This window comes from Mobula birostris, chromosome 5, assembly GCF_030028105.1.
Source record: "Mobula birostris isolate sMobBir1 chromosome 5, sMobBir1.hap1, whole genome shotgun sequence".
Lineage (NCBI taxonomy): Eukaryota > Metazoa > Chordata > Chondrichthyes > Myliobatiformes > Myliobatidae > Mobula > Mobula birostris.
Genome location: NC_092374.1, coordinates 96,459,057 through 96,483,118, shown reverse-complemented (window position 1 = coordinate 96,483,118; position 24,062 = coordinate 96,459,057). Strand labels below are relative to the sequence as shown.

At 43.6% G+C, this 24,062-nt stretch overlaps 1 protein-coding gene across 10 annotated transcripts in view; it reads right to left on the bottom strand.

Moving 5' to 3' along the window:
* The window catches only part of LOC140197905 (proteasome subunit beta type-6-like), an 83,776-nt gene that overhangs the window by 20,984 nt on the left and 38,730 nt on the right, over positions 1-24,062 (bottom strand). For 5 of the 10 annotated variants that reach the window (XM_072258491.1, XM_072258493.1, XM_072258492.1 and 2 more), the window contains 3 exons: positions 23,746-23,904; positions 18,978-19,059; positions 8,501-8,568 (listed from right to left, as the gene is read on the bottom strand). In XM_072258491.1, coding sequence (XP_072114592.1) covers positions 19,021-19,059; positions 23,746-23,904 — 198 coding nt within the window. In that variant the 3' untranslated portion in view covers positions 8,501-8,568; positions 18,978-19,020. Of the gene's footprint in view, positions 1-5,090; positions 5,221-6,031; positions 6,164-8,500; positions 8,569-12,104; positions 12,248-18,977; positions 19,060-23,745; positions 23,905-24,062 lie in introns of those variants that run through there. The other 5 variants (XM_072258501.1, XM_072258500.1, XM_072258495.1 and 2 more) reach the window with 5 other exon arrangements.

The following is a 24,062-nucleotide window of genomic DNA, read 5'->3' as shown; positions in this document are numbered from 1 at the left end:
TGTAAGTTGTCGCATGCTTAGGTTAGGATCTGTGCTAGTTTCCACATTACTACAAGTTGAGTGAAGTTATTCCCTTTTGTTCAAGAGCCGGATGATTGAGGAGTAGTAACTGTTGCTGAACCTTGTGGTGTAGGTCCTGATACTCTTGTACCTTCTTCTTGATGACAGCAGTGAGAAGAGAGCATGGCCTGGATAGTGGAGGTCACTGGTGATGGATGCTGCTTTCCTGTAACAGTAGTTCATGAAGATGTGTCAATGGTGGGGAGGGCTGTAACCGTGATGGATTGGTCTGTAACCTCTACTTCTTATAGTTTTCCATTCACGGGCACTGTTGTTTCTATACAGGGGCAGGTTAGTGAACCTACATGGGAAAATGTTATCTTAGATCTGGTCCTGTGCAATGAGCCAGGTAAAGCTAATGTTGCTTGTAGTTATAGATCCTCCGAAAAAGTGATCACTGCACAGTTGAATTTCTCATACAAGTGGAGAGTACAATAGTTCAATCTAAAACCAGTGCACTATGCCTATTCAAGGGAGACTACAATGGGATGAGGGAGGAGCTGCTGGCATAGACTGGGAACACAGGCTATACGATGGGACAGATGAAGAACAGTAGAAGACTCTCACAGAGCTCAACGAAAGTATATACCAGTTAAAAGAAAGAACAATAAAGGTGGAGACACAACTAAGGAAACAGAAGGCATCAAACACAAGTTCATGCATACAAAGTCACCAAGATTAGTGAGAAACTTTTAAAAACCAACTAAGAATCACTAAGCAAGCAATAAGTGTGAAGACAGATCATGAAAGGAAACTAGCACAAAATATTAAAACAGATCATAAAACATTTTGTAGCATAGAGGTTAGCATGATGCTATTTCAGCTCAGGGTGTTGAGTCCCCCTACAAGGAGATTGTATATTCCACCCGTGAATGTGTGGGTTTCCTCCCACAGTCCAAAGCTGTACAGGTTAGTAGGTTAATTGGTCATTGTACATTGTCCTGTGATTAGGCTAGTGTAAATGGGCAGCGTGGCCAATTGGACTGGAAGGGCCTATTCCACAATATATATCTAAATAAAATAAAATCAAAAAATTAAGCTGAAAAAGGTGTCTAATGTGGCTGAGGACTTGAATGACTGTTTTGTGTTAGTCTTCACATAGGAGGACATGTCTAACATGCCAAAGAGAGATGTTATGGATGCGATGAGGCACGAGGACCTCGAAGAGGAATCCCAGAAATTTTGGGTGCAGCCACCTTAGGGGCCACTGGAGCAGAGAGAGATTGTGGTGCTTGGACTGGAGAATATGTGGTGTGTAGTGTTACCAGGGGAAGCAGGAGTGACGTCCTTTTTGCTGCATCGAGCCCAAGCCTGTGGGCCTGCTCTGGCTGGTGCGGACTCCACAATGTTTTACTCTGCTACATGATGAACTGAAGCTGAGGCTGTGGCCTGCTCTGGGCTTCATGATGAGGTCTCACTTCCATTTTAAATGCTATTTGCACTTTTTGTTTTCTCTCTCTCTGCACATTGGGCACTCGTCAAATATTTTTTAATGGGTTCTTTTGGGTTTCTTGTTTTGTGGCTGCCTGTATGGAGATGAATCTCAAGGTTGTGGAATGTATACACACTTTGAACTTTGAAGGACAGAGTGTTTGTGTCTCCCCATGTTACAAAATGTCAAAGTGGTAGCTGCTTACGGCGATGATGGTGGTCCTTGTGAGATCGTACAACACATTCATGTACGAATATGAGACCACACCAATGCTTCAGACTGCGTAAGGGTACCATCGCACTGCTGCTGACACCAATCCTCTCCAATGACAAACAGAACTGTTGGAGGAACTTGTCCAGTTACTCAGCTTTGGCATTCTGTTTTGGGGGAAGCAAGGAGAGAGTATTCAATACAGCCAACCTCCCCCCATAGTATGAGAATGGTCTGTCTTAAAGAACTTCTGTCACAGTAATGCCAATGCAGTAAGTGTTTTAAGGACATCCCTACACACGATTTGTCTAACCCCAAGGTCCCAACTCGGACAGTAATCCCTCTCCCAACAGAGAGTGTTGGTGCAGGTGGCACAATGAACCAGACAGTGGGGTATAGCCAGTGTGAGTGGGAGCAGTATCCTGGGATGACTATGTTGACATTGAATGCTACCGTGGAGGTGGGCACCCCCTGGACACCAAATAGTACGTACTGAATGCTGTGGCTTCTCATGGGATGGTACATCTTCCAATACCGTACATATGCACTGCCCGAACGAGCACCCTGCTTATGTAGTTCAGCACAGTAAAGGGCATATCACAGAGGCAGGAAGTTTCTGGGTGATAGCCTTTGCCCTGTATGGTATGGCCAAGCTGACCTGGGAACTGATGCGCACAGCCCGATGGAGGCATTGGCCAACGAGAAGACCACAGCTCTGAAGCACATGGAGGATGCACCCACCTGAGTATCAGCCGAAGTGATGGCTATTCAAATGGTTGCCTTGCAGAACTGAATGGCCTTACACTACCCTCTCACTGGGAAAGGTTTCACCTGGTCAGAAATACTGCACCTACATCACTGACAAGTCAGGAAATGTTGCTCACTTGGCTGATCATATCCAGCGCTCAGTAAATAAGATCAGGAAAGTAGGGGGCTTGCTTCAGAACAACTGCACCCAGGGGTTTGGGGGCGGGGGGGAAGAGTTGGTCTTTTGGGATGCAGGGAGGCTGGTAGACTACTGTTAACAGACTGGGTAGTAACTGGTGTGCTGATAATTCTGGGTATTATTGTGTTATGTCTTGTTTGTAGTATAGTGTGTAGTATAGCGGGGGTTATACTAGCCTGCGGATGAGTGACTCGGTGCTGTGACTTTCAGGGGGTTGAATGTCTTAACTTGGCAGCTCATCGAAAGCCACTCCCCCATGGGAGGCGGGGACTGGCCCATGTAAGGCGCACTACAGCCTCTTGCACTGGCTTCTGTGAAGCTGAAGACATCATGGTGATGGTGGGGTTTAAATCTAGCACGCAGTAAGCATGCTCTCTCTTTTTCATTCTCGGGTCACCTTGGACCAGACAGACAGGGTGTGCCACGGAAATGGTAAAGTGTGTGTGTGTGTGTGTGTGTGTGTGTGTGTGTGTGGGGGGGCATATGTTGTAGTGCAGAAGGCCTTTGCACACTCAAGTTTAGTATTTGCCACGGTGTGGTACGGTTAGTGTCTGTTTTCTCCTGCCACTTTGGGCACTCAAGTTTAGATAAGAATCTGTATAAGAGGTTATTGACTGTGTAGTGTTGTGGTCTTCTAACTTAGAGGGCCTACATAACTGCTTGTTTGACTTAGATGTCTGGCTGAGTGCTTCACTGTTTGTCTTGTAAATAGTTAACATGCTTATTCACAATCAGCATCTTCTCTCATCAAATCCGTGAATCTACTTCCCCGTAACACCCCATGACCCAGAACCTTTCCTCTTCTCATTACTACCATTAAGGAGGTGGTACAGGAGCCTGAGGAGACACACTCAATGTTTCAGGAACAGCTTCTTTCCCTCTGCCATCTGATTTCTGAGCAGACAATGAACCCATGTACACTACCTCGTTATTCCTTTTACTCTTTTTGCACGACTAATTTAATTTATATATATGTTCTTTGGGTAGTGGGGTGGAGACACGTCTCTACTAAAGGAGGTGCGAGGTGCTCCTTCCCTCCACTGGCCTATACGTCACCCTTGGCAAAGTGTAGCACCGCCCCCCCCCCCCCCCCGCAAATCAGGGTCACATGAAGCCATGGGAGCAGCTGGTGCATATCACAAGTTCCAGTTATGCGACCACTGACACCAGGCAGACTATTTCTGAAGAGTATTGATACTGGCTAGGGTCACCCATCTCGTAAAGACAATGCCTAGAAGGTGACAATGGCAAATCACTTCTGTAGAAAAATTTGCCAAGAACAATCAGTCATGGAAAGACCATGATCGCCCATGTCAAACTGCATGGCACATAATGAACAAACATATGTTCTTATTGTTATTTATAGTTTTTTTGTGTATTGCATTGTACTGCTGTCACAAAACAACAAACTTCATGACATATATCAGTGATATTAAATCTGATTCTGATTTCAGCTGCAGAATTATCAATGGCTGAAGCCAATGAATGTCAGTGATTAAGAATTGCTGTAAGAAAATGTGACTGCACTGCAATATGAAAGTCCTGTGATTGAGCTGGGAGCAACAACCTTTAGATCTGCTCACTGCTTGGGATGGGCTGAATAGAGTTTGGCATCTTGCAGAGGTCAACTTTTGAGTTTTCTATTGTCCTCATCAAGACTTTGATGGATGGACACCAGATAGGAAGATAATATCTGCCCCACATTTACCTTTAATTTTAGCTACCACAGGATCAATGCCAGAAACATTCTGAAGGGACTCCCAAATCAAATTGAAAAAGTCCAACAATAGAGGATTGACACCAATGTTCTTCTAAGGTGTGTGCGCACACACATCTTTTGCTACTAGCGCTCAAAGGAATTTAAACTGTGCACAAAAGGTTGTCACCCTCTATCTCGTTAGCGTGTAAGCATATTTCATGATCGTACACAATCACATTTCCTTTTCCGGTTTCAGATGCAGGCAGTGTGGAGTTTGTGATGATTTGCCTGCAGATTTTAGAACTGGCTTACTTATACTGTTTTTATTGAAGAAATTATTGATTCACTATGTCAAATTTCACAGAAGCAAAAGGTGTAAAGCACAACAGAATTGCTAGTTCACTTAAAGTGTAATGAAACAGTAGAAACTGCTCCACTGAAAGTTCAAGAGGTCAGGAATGTGCAGCTACTGGACTTGGTAATTTATTATCCTTAGAATTGCGTCAGGTTTACTTCCACTTAAAAATTCAGTGCGCACAGATTGTCACCAGGCAAAAAGTTGTACAGCACAAGATTTTTGCACACACTGGTCATTACAAATTAGAGGGACAATGACTGACGTAGGACTAATCTGAAGCTGAATATGGCCAAGTGGTGACGGAGGAAACTTTGCGGCCTCATAAACTAGATTTTTGATATTAGTGATGATATAATATGACCAGTTAAATCCCCTCAATCTTTACCTGTCCACCATTTCTTTTATCCCAGCCAGCAACGATGATCCCAGCCATCAGCTCCTCCCGGTATCTATAACACATGTCTTTGAACAAATTGGCAGCAGTCTGCACCAGTGGAAGCTCGTCGAGTTCAATGCTGTGAAGAAAGGGAAGCAGAGAAGAAGTGTTACAGCTTCCGTAGATGCACACAACACAAACAGGCAGCGAGAGCCTGGGACAAGACACAGCACTTGCACAGTACGGTATTTGTCAACATGACAGCGCGCTTGTAAATCTGGCGGGAGCAAAGTCTGTTGGGAATGGCAAGGGTGGAGCACAACGGAAGGGGTGTGGGACAGGTGGCAGAGGAGTGCCAGGGTGGTAGGTTGGCTCGGGTGCACACATACCCAGGCAAGGTCATTTGATTCCAAACAAATGGTTTATTGATCATTACAGAATGTCTCTCTGATGATTTCTGCTCCCTCCCCTCTCTCTTTCCTTTTTTCCAGCAAGGATTTAACCTCCCTGCCCCTTCCCACCCTCAGTCCACGATAGAGACCCATATCAGAATCAGGTTAATCATCACTCACATGTATATTGAATTTTTTTTGTGGCAGTACAGTGCAATATGTAAAATTACTACAATATTGTACAAAAGTCTTAAGCACCCTAACTATATATGTGTACCCAAGATCTTGCGTTGTACTGTAGATAGAGAGGAAGAACCTCTTCATTCAGCGGAACTATTCTGAGCATCACACTCATTGACATTTTATCAAATGATTAGGGAATAGAAGGGAAACTGCCCGAAGTTCATACAGAATAAGCTTGTACAAGATGCTTGGGACTACTAGATATTGAAGCCTAGTTCCAGTTGAAAATCTTTATCAATAAATTTTCACTAATGATTCTAACAAATAATGTTTCATTTGCTGCCGAATATATGAGCAGCATTTTGCCAGACTGACCTGTGGAAGCCGAGCTGGTAAGTCACTGCATCTGCAATTGCCTGGGTGTCAGCTGCCGACCCTGAGCGGCAGCAAAAGATGAGGTCGTGAATAGGGGTCAGTTTATCCGTGACCCTGTTTGCAATGTACGATCTATAAAAATAAAATGATACTTGCTGTAAAATACCTTCAGGAAATAAAAAATCATTTGCATTTGTCACCAAGGTCCCGGAAAACATTGAGGTAATAGCTTGTCCATTCCTGATGTGGTTTACTGTTTTGCCTGATTATATTCCTGAAGGTTCAATCACAGGTGTTGCAGTTTCAAATATTAGGTCTCTTGCTCCCTCCATTTTTTGGATCAAGGCATTCAGTTACTTCCTAAAATCTGTTTCATTGTTACATGAAGATCGAGAGGGGCACAAATTTGACAGGGCATCAGTGAAAGTCACGGCATAAGTAAACTTGCAGCATGCAAAGGCATTCCTAGAAGCATGGTTTTCGGTGAATTCTATAAACAAAAACATAGACCTTGATCCTATTTATGAGTTGATGCGAGCAAAATTTATGACCACAGCACACTAAGTTCGCCATACAGCAACCAGATTTCCTCCCCATGTCGCAACGGAGTTTCCAAAATTATGTTCAATTAGCTGATGTAAAAGTATATAAAGGCCAAGCATTTGGAGGACACAGCACAATCAACAGTGCACTGGCGATGTCTCCTTGCATGGTAATGAAACATGTGGAAATAAATTGCCAAGATTAGAGAACAACTCAACCCAACCATAAACACTAGAGTTTATCCTTATGAATACAGTCTGAATATGTCAGTATTCATGCACAAGAACTCTTGGGTACACCTGGTTAAAGTAACAATGCACTTGGGGGAAAGGAAGTACACGGTACAGATAAAGATTAAATGTAAAGATCAGGAGTATTCCACTGTGGCACTTTGATCCTGCTTCACTACTCAATATGGCAAAACTGACCAGCATTTCAACTCCTCGTTACAACTGCTCTTATCATCCTTGTTACCAAGTATTGATCTAACCATTCTAAATCAAAGACCACATCCATTACCCTTTGAGGAAGAAAGTTCAAATTTTAACAATCCTCATTAAAAAGAATTGACTAATTTGTGTTAAATGGACATTTTATTAACAGTGACTATTGATTTGAGACTTCCTCAACAGGAAATATCCCATCCATATGTACCCCCCGATCTTGTATGGTTCAATCATCACCTATCCTTCTTCTCAATCCCAATGATCATAAACCTTGCCAATCCAGTTTTCCTCATAAAACAACCCACCCATTCCAGGAGTCAATCTAGTAATCCTTCTCTGAACTGCTTCTTATATTATTACACCCTTCCTTAAATGCCCCATTTAAATGTAAAAATAATCCCCCCCCCCAATTTTCACCCTAATTAGTCATGTAACTTTAAGAAGAATTTAAGGTCTGCAAAAGATTTACTAAAAGGACTGAAAAGCCCTTCCCACCATTGTTCACATCTACAAGGAGCTTCTACAAAATATCATGGAGCCCCTTCCCCCCCCCCCACCATGCTCTCTTTTCACTGCTGTGCTGCTATCAAGGAGGGAGGGGTGGGGTTCAGGTTCAGGAACAGTTGTTACCCTACAACCATCAGTCTCCTGAACCAGCATGGACAACTTCAACACTGAACTGGTTCCACAACTCCTGAACTCACGTTCAAAGACTCTACAACCCATGCTCTCAGTATTGTTTGTTTACTAGTTTTTTTGTTTTGCAGTTTGTCTTCTTTTGCACATTGGTTTTGTAGTTCTTCATTTAATTTATTGTATTTCTTTGTTCGACTGTGAATGCCTGCAAGAAAATGAATCTGGGGGTTGTGTAAAGTAACATGAACGTACTTTGATAATATATTTACCTTGAACTTGAAAGTGTGAGATATCTCAGCTGTAACGTTAAGCTGACTACACTGGGGTCACCTCGGTGGGGAAAAAAGCTGAGGGGTTATAGAAGTATGTATAAATTCATGACTTAAGCAGCAAAACTTGTTCTCATTTTGGGATGGTCCAAAGACTGGGGCAAAGATTCAGAACTTGGGCCAAACTATGCCAGGGGTGGTGACGGTCTAGAACTTACTGTTGTAGGGGTGCTGGGAAGATATCAGTGCCCTTGAAAGTGAATTGTGTCGGCACTTGAGAGAATAATTTGCATGCCCTCGAAGAAAGGCCATGACAATGAGCCTATCAGGTGACAGACTCTGTTTGAGTCAAATTCCCTTTCTGTGCCATAACGTTTAATAGTGACGGTTCAAACTCTAGAAGGGCCTGTTTCTGTGCTCTATGAGTCCACTTACATCACCTTTACTTTCTGATATTATTTAGGTTTCAAGCACTCATCTTGGAGCAAAGCAATGCCTCAAGGACAGGATAAATTTACACAGTTAAAGAGTAGAGTGACTCTTATTACAAACAACGTTTGAAATGACGGCCTTACCCTGTTGTGGTCCTTGAGTCTGCCCCGATGACAACACCACCGTCAAACTCTACTGCCATAATAGTTGTCTGCATCAAAAAACATGCGGATTTTACAAAGGAAACACACACAACATTGACCACACAAGAATTAAAAGTAAAGAGTCAACCATTATACAATTATAGAACTCGCCTCACCTGGTCCTTCAACATCACCCCTTTAGTCAAGAAAGCACAGCAGCATCTCCACTTCCTGAGGAGACTGAGGCAAGCGAGGATACCACCCCACCTCCCCCATTCTAACTAATCTTTACAGGAGCACCATCAAGAGTATCCTGACCAACTGCATCACCATCTGGGTTGGAAATTGCAAGGCATCTGGCTGAAAGACCCTGCCAAGGATTGCGAGGAATTCTGAGAGAATCATCAGAGTCTCTCTTCCACCCACACTAGGTATTTATCAGGAGTGCTGTGAACACAGCCCTTAGCATTGTCAATAATCTGTTCCATCCATCCAACAATCCTCTACTATCAGGCAAGAGGTACCGCAACATTAGGACAAAGACTGTTTGGATGCGAAACAGCTTCTTTCCCCAGGCCTTGAGACGACGGAACTCCCAGCCACTACTCAGGTCTCATCACACATGTAGCGTTATACTGTTTATTTTTTAACTTGCAATGTAAATACACCTTTTTATTTGTTAATTTATTTCTGGTAATTATATTACTTTATGTGAGTTATATTTTCTGTGTCGTGCACCCTGGTCCAGAGGAGCAGTGTTTTGTTTGGTGGTTGAATGACAATAAACTAGAAGTTGAAATTGGAAGAGTAGTTGGCCATGGGTCACTCATGTCTGCTCCAAAGTCATGGATCACTGGACCTTCCCCTCAGCTGCATTACTCTGCTTGGTCCACATTACTCACAGTTTACACTGCCTTCTGAATGCTTTCAGTAGTTCAGCCTTTACAACCTCTGCAATAGAGAACTCCAAACATTTATATCCTTCAAAAGAAATTGCCATTTTAAATGGGTTGCACCTTATCCTGAAACAATAATCCCTGATTCTCGATTTCTCCCAAGAGGAGATTGAAAACCAGGATCTACCACATCAGGCCCCCATAGAATATCCCCGTGAATATCCATTTCTCTGATTTACTTCGCATGGATTACAATCAAACCTCTACCCATCACATCTCAGATCTATCTATGTCAGGGATTTCCAGCCTAGACCCCCTGCTTAATGGTTATTGGTCCATGGCATAATGAAAGGTTGGGATCCCCTTCTCTATGGATACAGTTGACTATTAAGAGACAAGAGAAAATCTGTAGATGCTGGAAATCCAGTGCAACACACTCAGAATGTTGGAGAAACTCTGGCAGCATCTATGGAGAGACCCTTCCTTCAATACTGGGAAGAATGGGAGTAGAAGTCAGAATAAGGTGGTGTGGGAATGAGGGGGAAGAGAGTCTTGGCCTGAAATGTCAACTGTAGATATTCCGAGTTTGTTTTTGAATTTATGATGCTTAGGGATTTCCAAGTTAAACATCACGTGTATATTCTTCACTTCTCTCCAGGAGTACTGAGTCATACTAAAGCTGTTCCCATCTGTTGTTTCACTGCATTTGGTAGTTATTTCAACAAAAGACATCCAGCATCAAAGCAGCAGCTCTTGAGCTGCTGCACCCCTACAGTTCCAGCAATGACGCATCTCCCACATGGGGAGGCCTTCACCTGCTTCCATTATACCGGTACCGAAGAAGGATGTGGTAACCTGTCTGAAGACAATCATCCAGTAGCACTTACATCCATAGTGACGAAGTGTTTTGGAAGGTTGTAACGAAACATATCAACTTCTGCCTGAGAAGTGACTAAGATCCACTCCACTTTGCCTACTGGAGCAACAGGTTCACAGCAGATGCCATCTCATTGACTTTTCACTCAACCCTGGAACACCTGGACAGCAAACATGCATACATGTATGAGGATGCTTTTCAACAACTATAGCTCGGCATTCAATACCATCATCCTTTCAAAACTAATCAATATGCTTCAAGACCTTGGCCGCAATACCTCCTTATGCAATGGATCCTGGATTTCCTCATTTGTAGTATGTTTGGATTGCCAATGTCTCCTCCACGATCTCCATCAGCACAGGTGCACAAGGCTGTGTGCTTACTTCCCTGCTCTGCTCGTTTTACACCCGTGACTGTGTGGCTCAGCACAGCTCCAATGCCATATTCAAGCTTGCTGATGACGCCCCATCGTAGGCTGAATCAAAGGTGGTGATGAATCAGCATACAGGAGGAAAACTGGCTGATTGGTGTCATAACAACAACCTCTCACTCAATGTCAGCAAGACCAAGGAGCTGATTATAGACTGCAGGAGAGCCAGTCCTCAGTGGAGGATCAGAGGTAGAGACTGTCAGAAACTTTAAATTGCTCAGTGTTATTATTTCAGAGGATGTGTCCTGGGTCAGGCACGTAACTGCAATTACGAAGCACGGTAGCACCTCTACTTCCTTAGGAGTTTGCAAAGATTCACATGACATCCAGAACTTTGACAAACAGTGTACAATCCCTGGTGAACTTTGACAATCCACTGTGCAGTGCAGAGTATATTGACTGGCTGCTTCACAACCTGATATGGAAACACCAATGCCCTTAAATGAGAAACCCTACAAAAAGTAGTGGATACAGCCCAGCCCATCACAGGCAAAGCCCTCCCAACCATTGAGTAAATATACACAAAATGTTGTCGCAGGAAAGCAGCATCTATCATCAGGGACCCCCACCACCCAGGACATGCTCTCTTCTCACTGCTGCCATCAGGAAGAAGGTACAGGAGCCTCAGGCCTCACACCACCAAATTCAGGAACAGTTATTACCCCTCAACAACCTGATGGGGTGAATGCAAGTACCGTGGAACTCTTTGTTCTGGGCCATGATGAATTTACGAAGAGACCAGTGGGAAATTGTGAAAATGCGGATAAGAGCTTCCAATATTCTGTGGCAGAGGAATGTTACATTTAGGAAGAAGAAATACATTTCAGAGGCACCAGAGCAGAAGGCCTCATCGTTAGAACAAATGTGACAGAGACAAAGGAAGGAGTATGCTGCCCTGTCAGGCGCCAGGGTGAAAGTATAACAGTTGTGGTTGCTGTGCAAATCTGTGGGCTTGCCAAAAGCAGTCAGTGGCTAGTCTGTCTCCTGATTATGGAGACAGCAAAGTTCAGAAAAGCAAGGTGGATCAAATAAATGAGAACAGGGGAAACTTGGTGGCAAACGTTTAGAAGAAAAAGAGGCAATTGATTCGGTTTCAAAAGGCAGGATGCAGGGAGATTGTTTCTCCGGCTGAATAGTTTAGATTCATAGGCTATGGCTTCGAAATAAAGAGACCGAGATAGGGAAACAAATTCTTCATTCAATTCGCTAACCTGGAAGTCTGTGGAAGCTCAATCTGATCATCTGAGATGGGCAAATTAAGGGGGCCGAGAGAGAAAATCGGTCAGCCCCCGGCCCCTTCGTTTTATTAAACATGTAGAGACGGGTGGCCTCCTGCTCTGCTGCGGCCTTTGCGTGTGGGTCCTCTCCCTCACCAATCATCTGTACTCGTGTCGTACTCACCCCCGTACTGACTTCCTGCCTCATCCAGTCGGGGTGCAGGTTGGAGCAGCACTGTGTGGACTCCAGCACCGATCCATAAATCCGCCCCATCATCGGCAACACGACCGCCATCTTCAGCCGGCCAGAAGGAATACCGGGAAACTGGAGGACTACGCCACGCGGGGGCCGCTGGGAAGCAGGAGGACGCCTGCGCACTCCCATTAACTGGCTGAGATTGAACCGCTTCAGATCCAGCGGCGTTACACTGCAGGGGTCAGATTGCCTCGCAGCATTACTGCCAGTAAAGACATACAATTGCCGGAGACCCGAGCAACACACAATCTGCTGCAGGAGCTCAGCGGGTCGAGCAACAGCTGGGACGGGGGAATCATAAAAGAAACCTCTACCAGCAGCCTCTGTCTCCTATTGCCAAGCCAATGTTGGATTCAATTTACAAACTAGCCTAGGATCCCACCAGCCCTAGCCTCCTTCCATGTGAGACCTCGTCAAGGCCTTGCTGAAATCCATGCAAGTCTCATCTACAGCCCTACCCTTGTCAATATACTTCTGTAACCTGTTCAGAAATTTTCAATCAGATTGGTCAGACAGCATCTGGAATAAAGCCACACTGGAATATTTTCTGGAACACTATAATTTGTCCTTGGACCTAGCACTTCTTTTGTTAATCATGGTTATGTCACTTTTCCTACTGTTTTCATGTCAGGGAGGATAACAATGATTTGGCTTCCTGAATACCTTTGGGTACATCTTATGGATTTTGGGCTGCTGATCACAAAACTCACCATTAAATTACTGTATTACACACTATTTAAAAATCACTTTTAGTTGTTATTTCAATTCATAATTCAAGTCAGAAGAACTGATGTCAAGAGTAAGAAACATATTTTTGTTGGTCCACAAGTCAAACAGATCAATGACAGGCAATTTGAAGAAACATTAGTGGGGCTGGAGAAAATCGCATGGAAGGCTTTCAAGAATGTTGAAAATTTTCTTGGCAACTACAGAGCACCAGCTAGTTGACAACATTTTCCAAGCATACAAAACCATGAATTGCAAAATGTCACTAAAGATTCATTTTCTGACTTCCCATTTAGAAGATTGAGAGATTTGATAGAGCTGTACAAAATTATGAGCAGTATAGATCGGGTAAATGCAAGCAGGCTTTTTCCACTGAGGTTGGATGAGACTACAACCAGAGGTCATCGGTTAAGTGTGAAAGGTGAAAAGTTAAAGTGGAACATGAAAGAAACTTCTTTGCTCAGAGAATCGTGAGATTGTGGAACGAGATGCCAGCACAAGTGGTGCATGTGAGCTCAACTTCAATGTTTAAGAGAAGTTTGGACAGATAAATGGATGGTAGGGCTATGGTCCCGGTGCAGCTCAATGGGAGCAGGCAGTTTAAATGACTCGGCACAGACTAGATGAACCGAAGGGCATGTTCCTATGCTGTACTTCTCTATGACTGTGACCTCTTCCCTAAAATCTTATCGCTGTCTGTGATTGCATGGTGAAATCATTGAGGTCATGGAGAGATTGTATCAAGGCAACTGGAATCCATCAATGCTGGCTGACTATTGTTGGACAATTAAGCAAGAAGCCTCAGACTCTGAGTACAAACAAAAATCACCAACAAAACATTTTCAGCTTAGTTGAATGTCAGCACCATTATGCAATTAAATGCATTATATTCAATAAAAGTTAATTTCTTTTTTCTCCAAATTCCTACATGACACAAGTAGTCTGAAATTTGTGTTCAGCTTCAAGCAGTCTATCATAAACAAAAAAAAAAGGAATTCTGAGAAAGCATTAGTCTAATATAACAGTTGCAGTTACTGTGCTTGTTCCTGAAATATTATTGACTCCATACTGGCATTTATAGCAAGAGGATTCGAGTACAGGAGCAGGGAGGTACTACTGCAGTTGTACAAGGCCTTGGTGGGACCACACCTGGAGTATTGTGTGCAGTTTTGGTCCCCTAATCTGAGGAAAGACATTCTTGCCATAGAGGGAGTACAAAGAAGGTTCACCAGATTGATTCCTGGGATGGCAGGACTTTCATATGATGAAAGACTGGATCGACTAGGCTTATACTCTCTGGAATTTAGAAGATTGAGGGGGGATCTTATTGAAACGTATATAATTCTAAAGGGATTGGACAGGCTAGATGCATGAAGATTGTTCCCAATGTTGGGGAAGTCCAGAATGAGGGGTCACAGTTTGAGGATAAAGGGGAAGCCTTTTAGGACCGAGGTGAGGAAAAACTTCTTCACACAGAGAGTGGTGAATCTGTGGAATTCTCTGCCACAGGAAACAGTTGAGGCCAGTTCATTGGCTATATTTAACAGGGAGCTAGATATGGCCCTTGTGGCTAAAGGGATCAAGGGGTATGGAGAGAAGGCAGGTGCAGGGTTCTGAGTTGGATGATCAGCCATGATCATACTGAATGGCGGTGGAGGCTCGAAGGGCCGAATGGCCTACTCCTGCACCTATTTTCTATGTTTTACTCACCATCATACCTTTTCATGAAACACTCCAATATTTCATAAACAACTCACTTCCCATTCGAGCTTTAATTTATTTCAATCAGGGTTCCCATCATGGCTCTATGGACCTCTTGCTTAATTGTATTGATCTATGGCATAAAAAATGGTTGGGAACCCCTCATTTACATTGACAATCCTAGGTTCATATTGAACTTTCTATCGTAATGAAGAATTCTATCATTTTACACTCAGTTTTCTCTAAAGGACCATCGCAACAAGGTTAATCAACTAGAACATAGAAATCGACAGCACATTACAGGCCCTTTGGCCACGATGTTATGCCAACCATGCAACCTACTCTGAAAACTAACTAGAATTTCCCTACCAGATAGCCCTCTACTAAGCTCCATGTACCTACCTAAGAGTCTCTTAAAAGACCGGCAGTGCATTCCACATACTCACCACACTCACCCCTGACATCCCCTCGGTACTTATTTCCAAGCACCTTAAAACTATGCTTCCTCGTGTTAGCTATTTCAGCCCTGGCTATCCATACAATCAATGCCTCTCTCATTCTCTGTAGCTCCAAGAAGAAAAGGCCAAGTTCATTCAACCTATTCTCATAAGGCTGATTTGGGTCGGCTGGTGGCGCAGTGAGATCAGCGCCGGGCTCGAGAATGGAGGTTCCCAAGTTCGATCCAGTGACAGACCGCCCCCGTGCGTGCTTTCCATCCGTGCCAGGTTGATGCTGAGCTCGCAACTCGGCCTAGTAAAATAATACTGCGAAGTGTCTGTGCGAGGAGTGGTACCCCACACAGCTTTTTGAACTGTGCCTTGTAAGGCATGAAAATGCCTGATGCTGGCCTCTTAGGTCTGCGTCGACATCATCATCATCATAAGGCACATCCTCCAATTCAGGCAACATCCTTGTAAGGTTCCTTTGCACCCTCTTTATTGTATCCACATCCTTCCTGTAGAGAGGTGACCAGAAGTGAACACAGTACTCTAAAAGTGGGGTCTGACCAAGGTCTTGTATAGCTGTAACGTTACCTCATGGCTCATGAGCTCAGTCCCACAGTTGATGAAGGCCAATACAGCATACGCCTTCTTAACAACAGTCAACCTGCACAGCAGCTATGGACAAGGACCCCAAGATTTTGCTGATCCTTCAAACGTCTTACCATTAATATTATATTCGGTCTTCAAATTTGACCTACCAAACTGAATCACTTCACACTTATCTAGGTTGAACTCCATCTGCCACTTCTCAGCCTAGTTTTGCATCCTATTGATGTCCCGCTGTAACCTCTGACAGTCCCCACACTATCCACAACACCTCCAACAGTTGTGTCATCAGCAAATTTACTAACCCAGCCTTCTACTTCCTCATCCAGGTAATTAATCACAAAGAGGAGGGGTCTCAGAACAGATCCCTGCAGAACACCACTGGTCACCGATCCCCATTTAGAATATGAACCATCTACAACCACCTTTTGCCTTCTGTGGACAAGCCATTTCTGGATCCACAAAGCAAGGTCTCCTTGGATCCCATGCCTCCTTACCTTCCGAATGAGCCTTGCATGGGGAACCTTATCAAATACCTTACTGAAATCCACATACACCACATCCACTGCTCTACCTTCATCAATGTGTTTTGTTACATCCTCAAAGAATTCAATTAGGCTCGTAAGGCACGACCTGCCCTTGACAAAGCCATGCTGACTATCCCTAATCAGATTATGTCTCTCCAAATGTTCATAAATCCTGCCTCTCAGGATCTTCTCCAACAACTTACCCACCACTGAAGTCAGACTCACCGGTCTATAATTTCCTGAGTTATCTCTACTCCCTTTCTTGAACAAGGGAACAACATTTGCTACCCTCCATCCTCCAGTACTTCTCCCGTCCCTATTGATTTCGCAAAGATCATCGTCAGAGGCTCAGCAATCTCCTCCCTCGCTTCCCACAGTAGCCTGGGGTACAGGTGTCCCCCGCTTTTTGAACGTTCGCTTTACAACACCTCACTGTTACGAAAGACCTACATTAGTTACCTGTTTTCGCTAACAGAAGGTGTTTTCATTGTTACGAAAAAAGGCAGCGCATGCCCCGAGCAGCCAAGCTCCTCCCCCGGAACTGCATTCTAGCCGGCATTGCTTAAACACGTGCCTGTGAGCAGCTATGCTTTATGTCAATTTATTTTGAGCATCCATTTGCAAGATGAGTTCTAAGGTATCGGAAAAGCCTAAATGATCTCGTAAGGGTGTTCTACTTAGCGCAAAACTAGACATAATTAAGTTTTTCGATCGTGGTGAACAAAGTAAGGACAAAGTGAGTTTGGCTTGTGGAAGTTGACGAAAATGATGTTGAAGAGGCTTTGGCATCCCATGACCAAGAACTGATAGATGAAGAGCTGATGCAATTGGAAACCGAACGCAGTAGCAAACGGACCGAAAGTGAAGTCGTCCAGGAACTGAACGTGAAGCAACTGCGTGAGATTTTCGCTGCAATGATTGCAGAAAAGTACAACTTTAATTTTGAAACGGTACGTAGGTTTAGGGCATATTTGCAGGATTGTTTGAGTGTGTGATAGAAAGATGCGCGAGGCTAAGCAGCCAAGTATACTGTCGTTTTTCAAGCCTTCCACATCAGCCACAGCAGACGACAAACCTCGACCTTCGACAACGAGGCAGGCAGACATAGAAGATGACCTGCCTGTCCTGATGGAAACAGACAATGATGAGGTGACACCTCAGTGTCCCACCACCCCAGTGGCGCCAACCTCTGGGCCACGGACCAATACATTGCCGCGAAGCATGCAGTGGTGCAGCGGTAGCCGGGACGCACCCAGCACACCTTTAAGTAAAAAAGCCAAAATAAACAAGCTAATTAATTAGGTGCCGCCCGGCACGTAAATGTCGACCCAGATCAGAGGCGATTTGCTATGCAAATGTTTCCTGAACATTTGCCACATTTCTGCTGTGCATTTTCCTGAGAACATCTGCTCCCAATTTATACTCCCAAGTTTCTGCCTAATAGCATCATATTTCCCCCACCCCAATTAATTGTTTGCCCAAATTGTCTGCTCCTATCCCTCTCCTGCACCATGGTGAAGACGACAGAGTTGTGATCACTACCTCCAAAATGTTCGCTCACCGAGGGATCTGACACATGACCAGTTTCATTTTCCAATACCAGGACAAGTACAGCCTCTCCTCTAGCTGGCTTATCTACATATTCACTTTCCTGAAGTCCTCAGTCTTACTGATGTTGATGTAACACCACTCATCCAGCTGATATATCTCACTCCTGTATGTCTTCTTGTCGCCATCTGAAATTCTGCCAACAGCAGTAATGGCATCAGAAAATGTACAACTGCCATGAGGGCTGTGTCTAGCCACACAGTTGTGGTATAGATGGAGAAGAGCAGTAAGCTCAGCGCACACCCTTGAGGTGTGCCAGTATTTCTCAGAAAGAAGGAGATATTATTTCCAATCTGCACAGGCTCTGATCTGCCAGTGAGGAAGTCAAGGATCCAGTTGCAGAAGGAGGTACAGAGGCCCAGGTTCTGGAGCTTCTTGATTAGAACGGAGGGTATGATTGTGTTGAACGCCGAGCTGTAGTCAATGAACGGCAGCCTGACTTAAGTATTGCTATTGTCTAGGTGGTCCACAGCCAAGTGGAGAGCCAGCCAGATTTTATCCACCGTAGACCCATTGATCTACATCGGTGAGACCAGGAGCAGGCTAGATGATTGCCAAACACCCATACTGGCTGTCCGAAGTTCCTGGTTTCAAGCTATTTAAATTCCCCTCCACATTCCCACACTGACATGCTCATCCTCAGCCACTTTCAACGCCAGGATGAGGCACACACACAAACTAGAGAACAATACCTGGTATTCAGCCTGGGTAGTTAACAACTCAAAGGCATGAACATTGAATACTCCACTTCCAGGTAACCTAGTCACCCTTTATAACTTTCTCTCTCCTGAGATCTTCAGGTCTTCTCACAACCCCCTCACACTACCCTCCGCAGTCCCCGATCACCCACATTTCCCTCCCCTACATACTCCATCTGCCCATCGGCCACGGTCTGGTATCCTCTCCCTCCACAGTTTTTATCTGCCCACCATCCCTCTCATTTGCTTTCACTCCTCACCCGTCTTTGCTCTCAAACTGTATGATTTGCAACCCTTGTCTCACACAGCAGCAGGTAACTGAACAAGGCACCCAGACAGACAGGTGAGCTTGGGCTGAGCAGGGCTGGTCCTCTCTGTTGCTGCCTCCCTAGAGGTAGTGACCAAGTGGTTAAACCGATAGACTAGAAAATCCACTGGGTTTCCCAGAACAGCTTCCAATCATGCTGACTAGGAGAAAAAGCAGTCACTCACCAGAGCAGGAAAGAGAACACTGGGGGGTTACTCCATGACCATTTCAGAAGAAGGCCGACTTCGATAGCTGTGGCTCCTCAACCTGTAGTTAGAGGAGACAGACAGCCATTAAAACAGAGCTGCAGCATTCATTTTTCCCAGGACAACAAATCTCAAGGTCGGATATAAAACAGAACAAGACAGCACAGAACAGGACTTCAGCCCACGGAGTTTTACAGAACTAATTAATCCAAACAAAACTGTCAATTTATTAGGTTGTAAATTGATTTTTAAAGCTTTAGAAATTGTAGAAAAAATAGATTTCCAAAATTGTTTCAATACAGAACACAACCAAAACATATGTGTCAATGTAGCTATCTCAGTTTTGCATCTATCACACTGACTATTTACATTAGGAAATATTTTAGACAATCTCTCCTTTGTCAAATAATAACAGTGTACAATTTTAAATTGAATTAGAGAATGACTGGCACAAATCGAAGAAGAGTTAACCAGCTGAAAATTCGCAACCAATCCTCCGTTATCAAGGTCATGTTAAGCTCTCTTTCCCAATCTTGCTTAATCTTAAGTAAGGGATAGTTATCCTGTTGTAATAGTAAATTATAAATTTTCCCAATAAAATCTTTCACTAAAGGGTTCATTTTTAAAATAATGTCTAATAGGTCAGAGTCTTGTATATATGGAAAATTACTTAAGTATTCTTGTAAGAAATGTCTGACCTGAAGATATTGCAAAAAATGTGAATATGGGAGAGAGTATTTAGTTACTAATTTCTCAAAGGACATCAATCGGCCTTCTTGAAACAAGTCCATAAAGGAAAAAATTCCTTTATTCCTCCAAAAAGAAAATGTAGGGTCACTAAGTGAAGGTTTAAATAAATAATTTTGATAAATTAAACTAAAAAGGTTAAATTTTTTAAGGTTTAAAAACTTACGACAATTTTGACAGTATTGTTTGGTATAATTCCTCAACATATTCACGGTATTTCTATATCAGACCAATACATAATTGCATTTGTCACATTATTGGCTAGAAGGGCTATTTTATTAAAATGGAAAGATACCTCTGCTCCCACTTTGATACAATGGTTCTCTCAGTTGGTGTTATGTCTTAGTTTGGAAAAAATTAGACTTTTGATCCTAGATTTGACTTCGAGAAAAGGTGGGGTTCTTTTGCCAGTTATTATCATTTGATTTGAGTTAATAAAGATGGTCCTTTTCTGATGCTTGGGTGTATGGATTTGGTTGGTCGATTGATTTTTGTTTTATTGAAGCTTGTATGGCGTATAGCTCCAGGTTTGCGCTCCAAGTGGGTTTTTTTTCCCTTTTGTTTTGTTATTAGGGTTTTTTTCTGTTTTAGTTAATACTGGTTCTTTTTTCTTTCTTTCTTTTTTCCATAAAACAAAAGCTTTAACATTTTGTTTTTTTATTATTCAGCTTGGTTGATAGTTTAGCTTTTATTCTACATATGGATATGTTGTCTTGATTATTTTGATGTATTTTTCTCTGTTGTTGATTTTCAATAATAATTAATAAAAAGATTTAAAAAGAAAAGAACTAATTAATCCAGGGGTCCCCAACCTTTTTTGCACCGCGGACCGGTTTAATAGTGATAATACTCTTGCGGACCGGCTGACTGGGGGCTAGGGTTGCCAACTTTCTCACTGTGTTTACCCCGAGAAAGACTACCATGACCTCGAAGCCTTGCGCACCTTTCTACAAATCGGTTTTGGCGATTCTGGTCAGTGAAACTATACTGTACATACATTATTTCTACTTTATATAGGCTGTGTATTTATCATATTATTCCTGCTTTTACTATATGTTAGGGTTATTTTAGGTTTTATGTGTTATTCGGTATGATTTGGTAGGTTATTTTTTGGGTCTGGGAACGCTCAAAAATTTTTCCCATATAAATTAATGGTAATTGCTTCTTCGCTTTACGCTATTTCGGCATGAAAAGTTTCATAGAAACGCTCTACCTTAGCGGGGGAAATACAGGACAAGTGCGGTCCCGTATGGACAAACCAATTTAGCCCAATATACGGGATGTCCTGGCTAATACGGGACAGTTGGCAACCCTAGTGGGGGGGGGGGGGGGGGAGAAGAGGAGCGTGTTAATCACGACCAGAATATAGGTGATAAGTCAACTATAAGTCACCTATAAGTGGCTAATACACTCAATTTCGTTTCTAAAAGGGTTTATCTAATGAATTTAATATTAAACACACAGTGCATATTTTCCTCGCATGAATATAGTGATGTCAATTATAAGTCACTTATTAGTCAATGACATCATAACATTTTAAGTAACGTTTGGATAGTAAACACAGCGCATATTTTTCTCGTATGAACATATAAAGTCATTGCAACACACCAATATCGCTGAATCAGTGGGAGCCCTGGGCTTGTTTCCCTGCAACAAGACGGTGCTATCGAGGGGTGATGGGAGACAGCGATACTCATAGGGGGTTCCTTATGTCCAGTCTATTCCGCAATTTAGTTTTCGTTGCATTCATTGCAGAAAAGCCCGCTTCGCAGAGATATGTTGGAAGCAACGTTTTCAGTGCTTTCATGGTTACCTCAGGATATTTAGCCTTGACTTTGATCCAGAATGCCGGCAGAGATGTCATGTCAAACATAATTTTCAGCCCACTGTCATTTGCAAGCTCGAGTTGATCTTCTTCCCGCGCTGACACGGATGACGCGTGCGTTCAAGTTTAACAGTGGGCGTGACAGGGAATGAGGAAAGGTGCAGCTGACTCGTATCGTCAAATCATATTGTTTCCTTGCAGCCCGGTAGCGCATGTTTTGTGGCCCGGTACCAGTCCGCGGCTCGGTGGTTGGGGACCACTGAATTAATCAAATCCCTTCTACCTACATATTCCTTTGAACATTTCCCTCCCACCACCTCACCTTCACTGCATGCCCTCTGGCACTAATCTTTTGAAAAGGTACCAATTACAGTGGCATTTTAGACCACAAGATATAGGAGCAGAATCAGGCCATTCAGTCATGTTTGATTTCCCACTCAACCCCATTCTCTGGCTCTTTCCCCATAACTTTAATGCCCTTACTAATTAAATAACTATCAACAACTGCTTTAAGTATGCCCAATGAATTGACCTCCACAGCCATCTGTGGCAATGATTCCACAGATTCACCAACCTCAAGCTACAGAAATTCCTCCTCATCTCTGTTCTAAAGGGGTGTCCTTGTATTCTGAGGCTGTGCCCTCTGGTCCTAGATTGTCCCACTATTGTAAAGGTCCTCTCAATGTCTGCTCTATAACGCATTTTGATAAGAAATTTACTTTGAATGTTATTCTGTAGTTCCAAATTAAATCAACAAACTACAATCAGTGGCCATTTTATTAGGTACACCTGCTTGGTAACACAAATCAGCCAATCACAAGGCAGCAACTCAATGCATAAAAGTATACAGGCAAGGTCAAGAGGTTCAGTTGTTGTTCAGACTAAACGTCAGAATGGGGGGAGAAATGTGATCTAAGTAACTTTGATCGTGGAATAACTGTTGGTGCCAGACAGGGTGATTTGAGCATCTCAGAAACCGCTGATCTCCTGCAACTTTGGTGCACAGCAGTCTATAGAGTTCACAGAGTGTCATGTGTGACGCCCAGCAGAGGTACCGGACTGATGATGCTAATGAGAGAGATAAGAAAGACAATGGAGAAACATTCAAAATGCTAATAAGGGAGAAGAGAGGGATTAACGGGAAAGAAACACAATTCAGCTATTGACAGACCGGTTGCTTTGAACCTGAACTGTTTGAAGTTTGATGGACAGGTGATACCCCAGCAGGGGGATAAAAGGAGCAGGTTTGCTAAGGCACGGGACACCACGAGACCCTGGAAAGAGCAGTGTGCCCCCCACGAGTTGGTGGGAGTTTGCAGGGCCGGTTCGCAGGAACCGACCAGAGGCTCACAGGGTGTAAAGGTACGATTGGTGGGAACCTGGGGTGTGTGTCCACCCTTGCCTGGGTGCCGGGTTCACCGCGGAACAACGATCGTATCCGGAACGGAGTGGTCACAGTCGGTGATCACAGCAGGATAGAAGACATCACAAGGTCTGCCTGAAACCAACTGCGAAGACATCCAAAAGGTCTGCCTGAAACCAAATTGCATCTCTCTCTCTCTCTCTCCCGCCAATGGTACAACAACAGCGATTACTGCGAACTGCACGAAACTGAACTGAACTCTGCTTCACTTAAGACTGATCATTTTACCCCTAGACTGCGATAGAGCTTGGTTGATTCCTATTACCCTAGTTCTGTGTATATGTGTGTATTATCATTGCTAACCTGTTACATTTATATCCTTACAATTAATGTACTGTATTACTTATTTCTTTAATAAAACTTTATTAGTTCCTAGTGATCCGAGCGTTCCATTTCTGCTGGTTTGGCAATCCAGTTACGGGGTACGTAACAAGAGAATGATGCAAAAAAATGAAAAATAAACATCGAGCGATAGTTCTGTGGGCAAAAACACCTTGTTAATGAGAGAAGTCAGAGGAGAATGGTCAGACTGGTTCAAGCTGACAAGAAGGTGACAGTAACTCAAATAACCACACCTTACAACAGTGGTGTGCAGAAGAGCATCTGTGAACACACATATCGAACCTTGAAGTGGATGGGCTACAGCAGCAGAAGACCTTGAGCACACACTCAGTAGTCACTTTATTAGGGACAGGAGGTACATAATAAAGTGGCCATTGAGGGTAGGCTGAGAATGGAGCAGAAAGACTCACCCAATCGACATTCACTGAGGAGGGGCTATCGCTCCTGGGAGACTCCTTTCTCTTCCTGCCTGGGACATCTTCGTCTCCCTGCATTAGATGGCAACACTTCTCCTTGCCACTCAGACATATGGCTGTTATCTCCCGTCTCAGCAGATCCAGTGCAAACTCCTACAAACACAGGGTGAAGGCTGGATATGAGTCCTCACTACAGCTATCCCCGACCTACACGCCACCAAGCATGGGAGACTGCAGATGAAAGCAGAGGCTGTGCTTTTGAGATCTTGTTGTGCACAGAATGCCAGCTTTAATGGGTGCTCTCATCCACT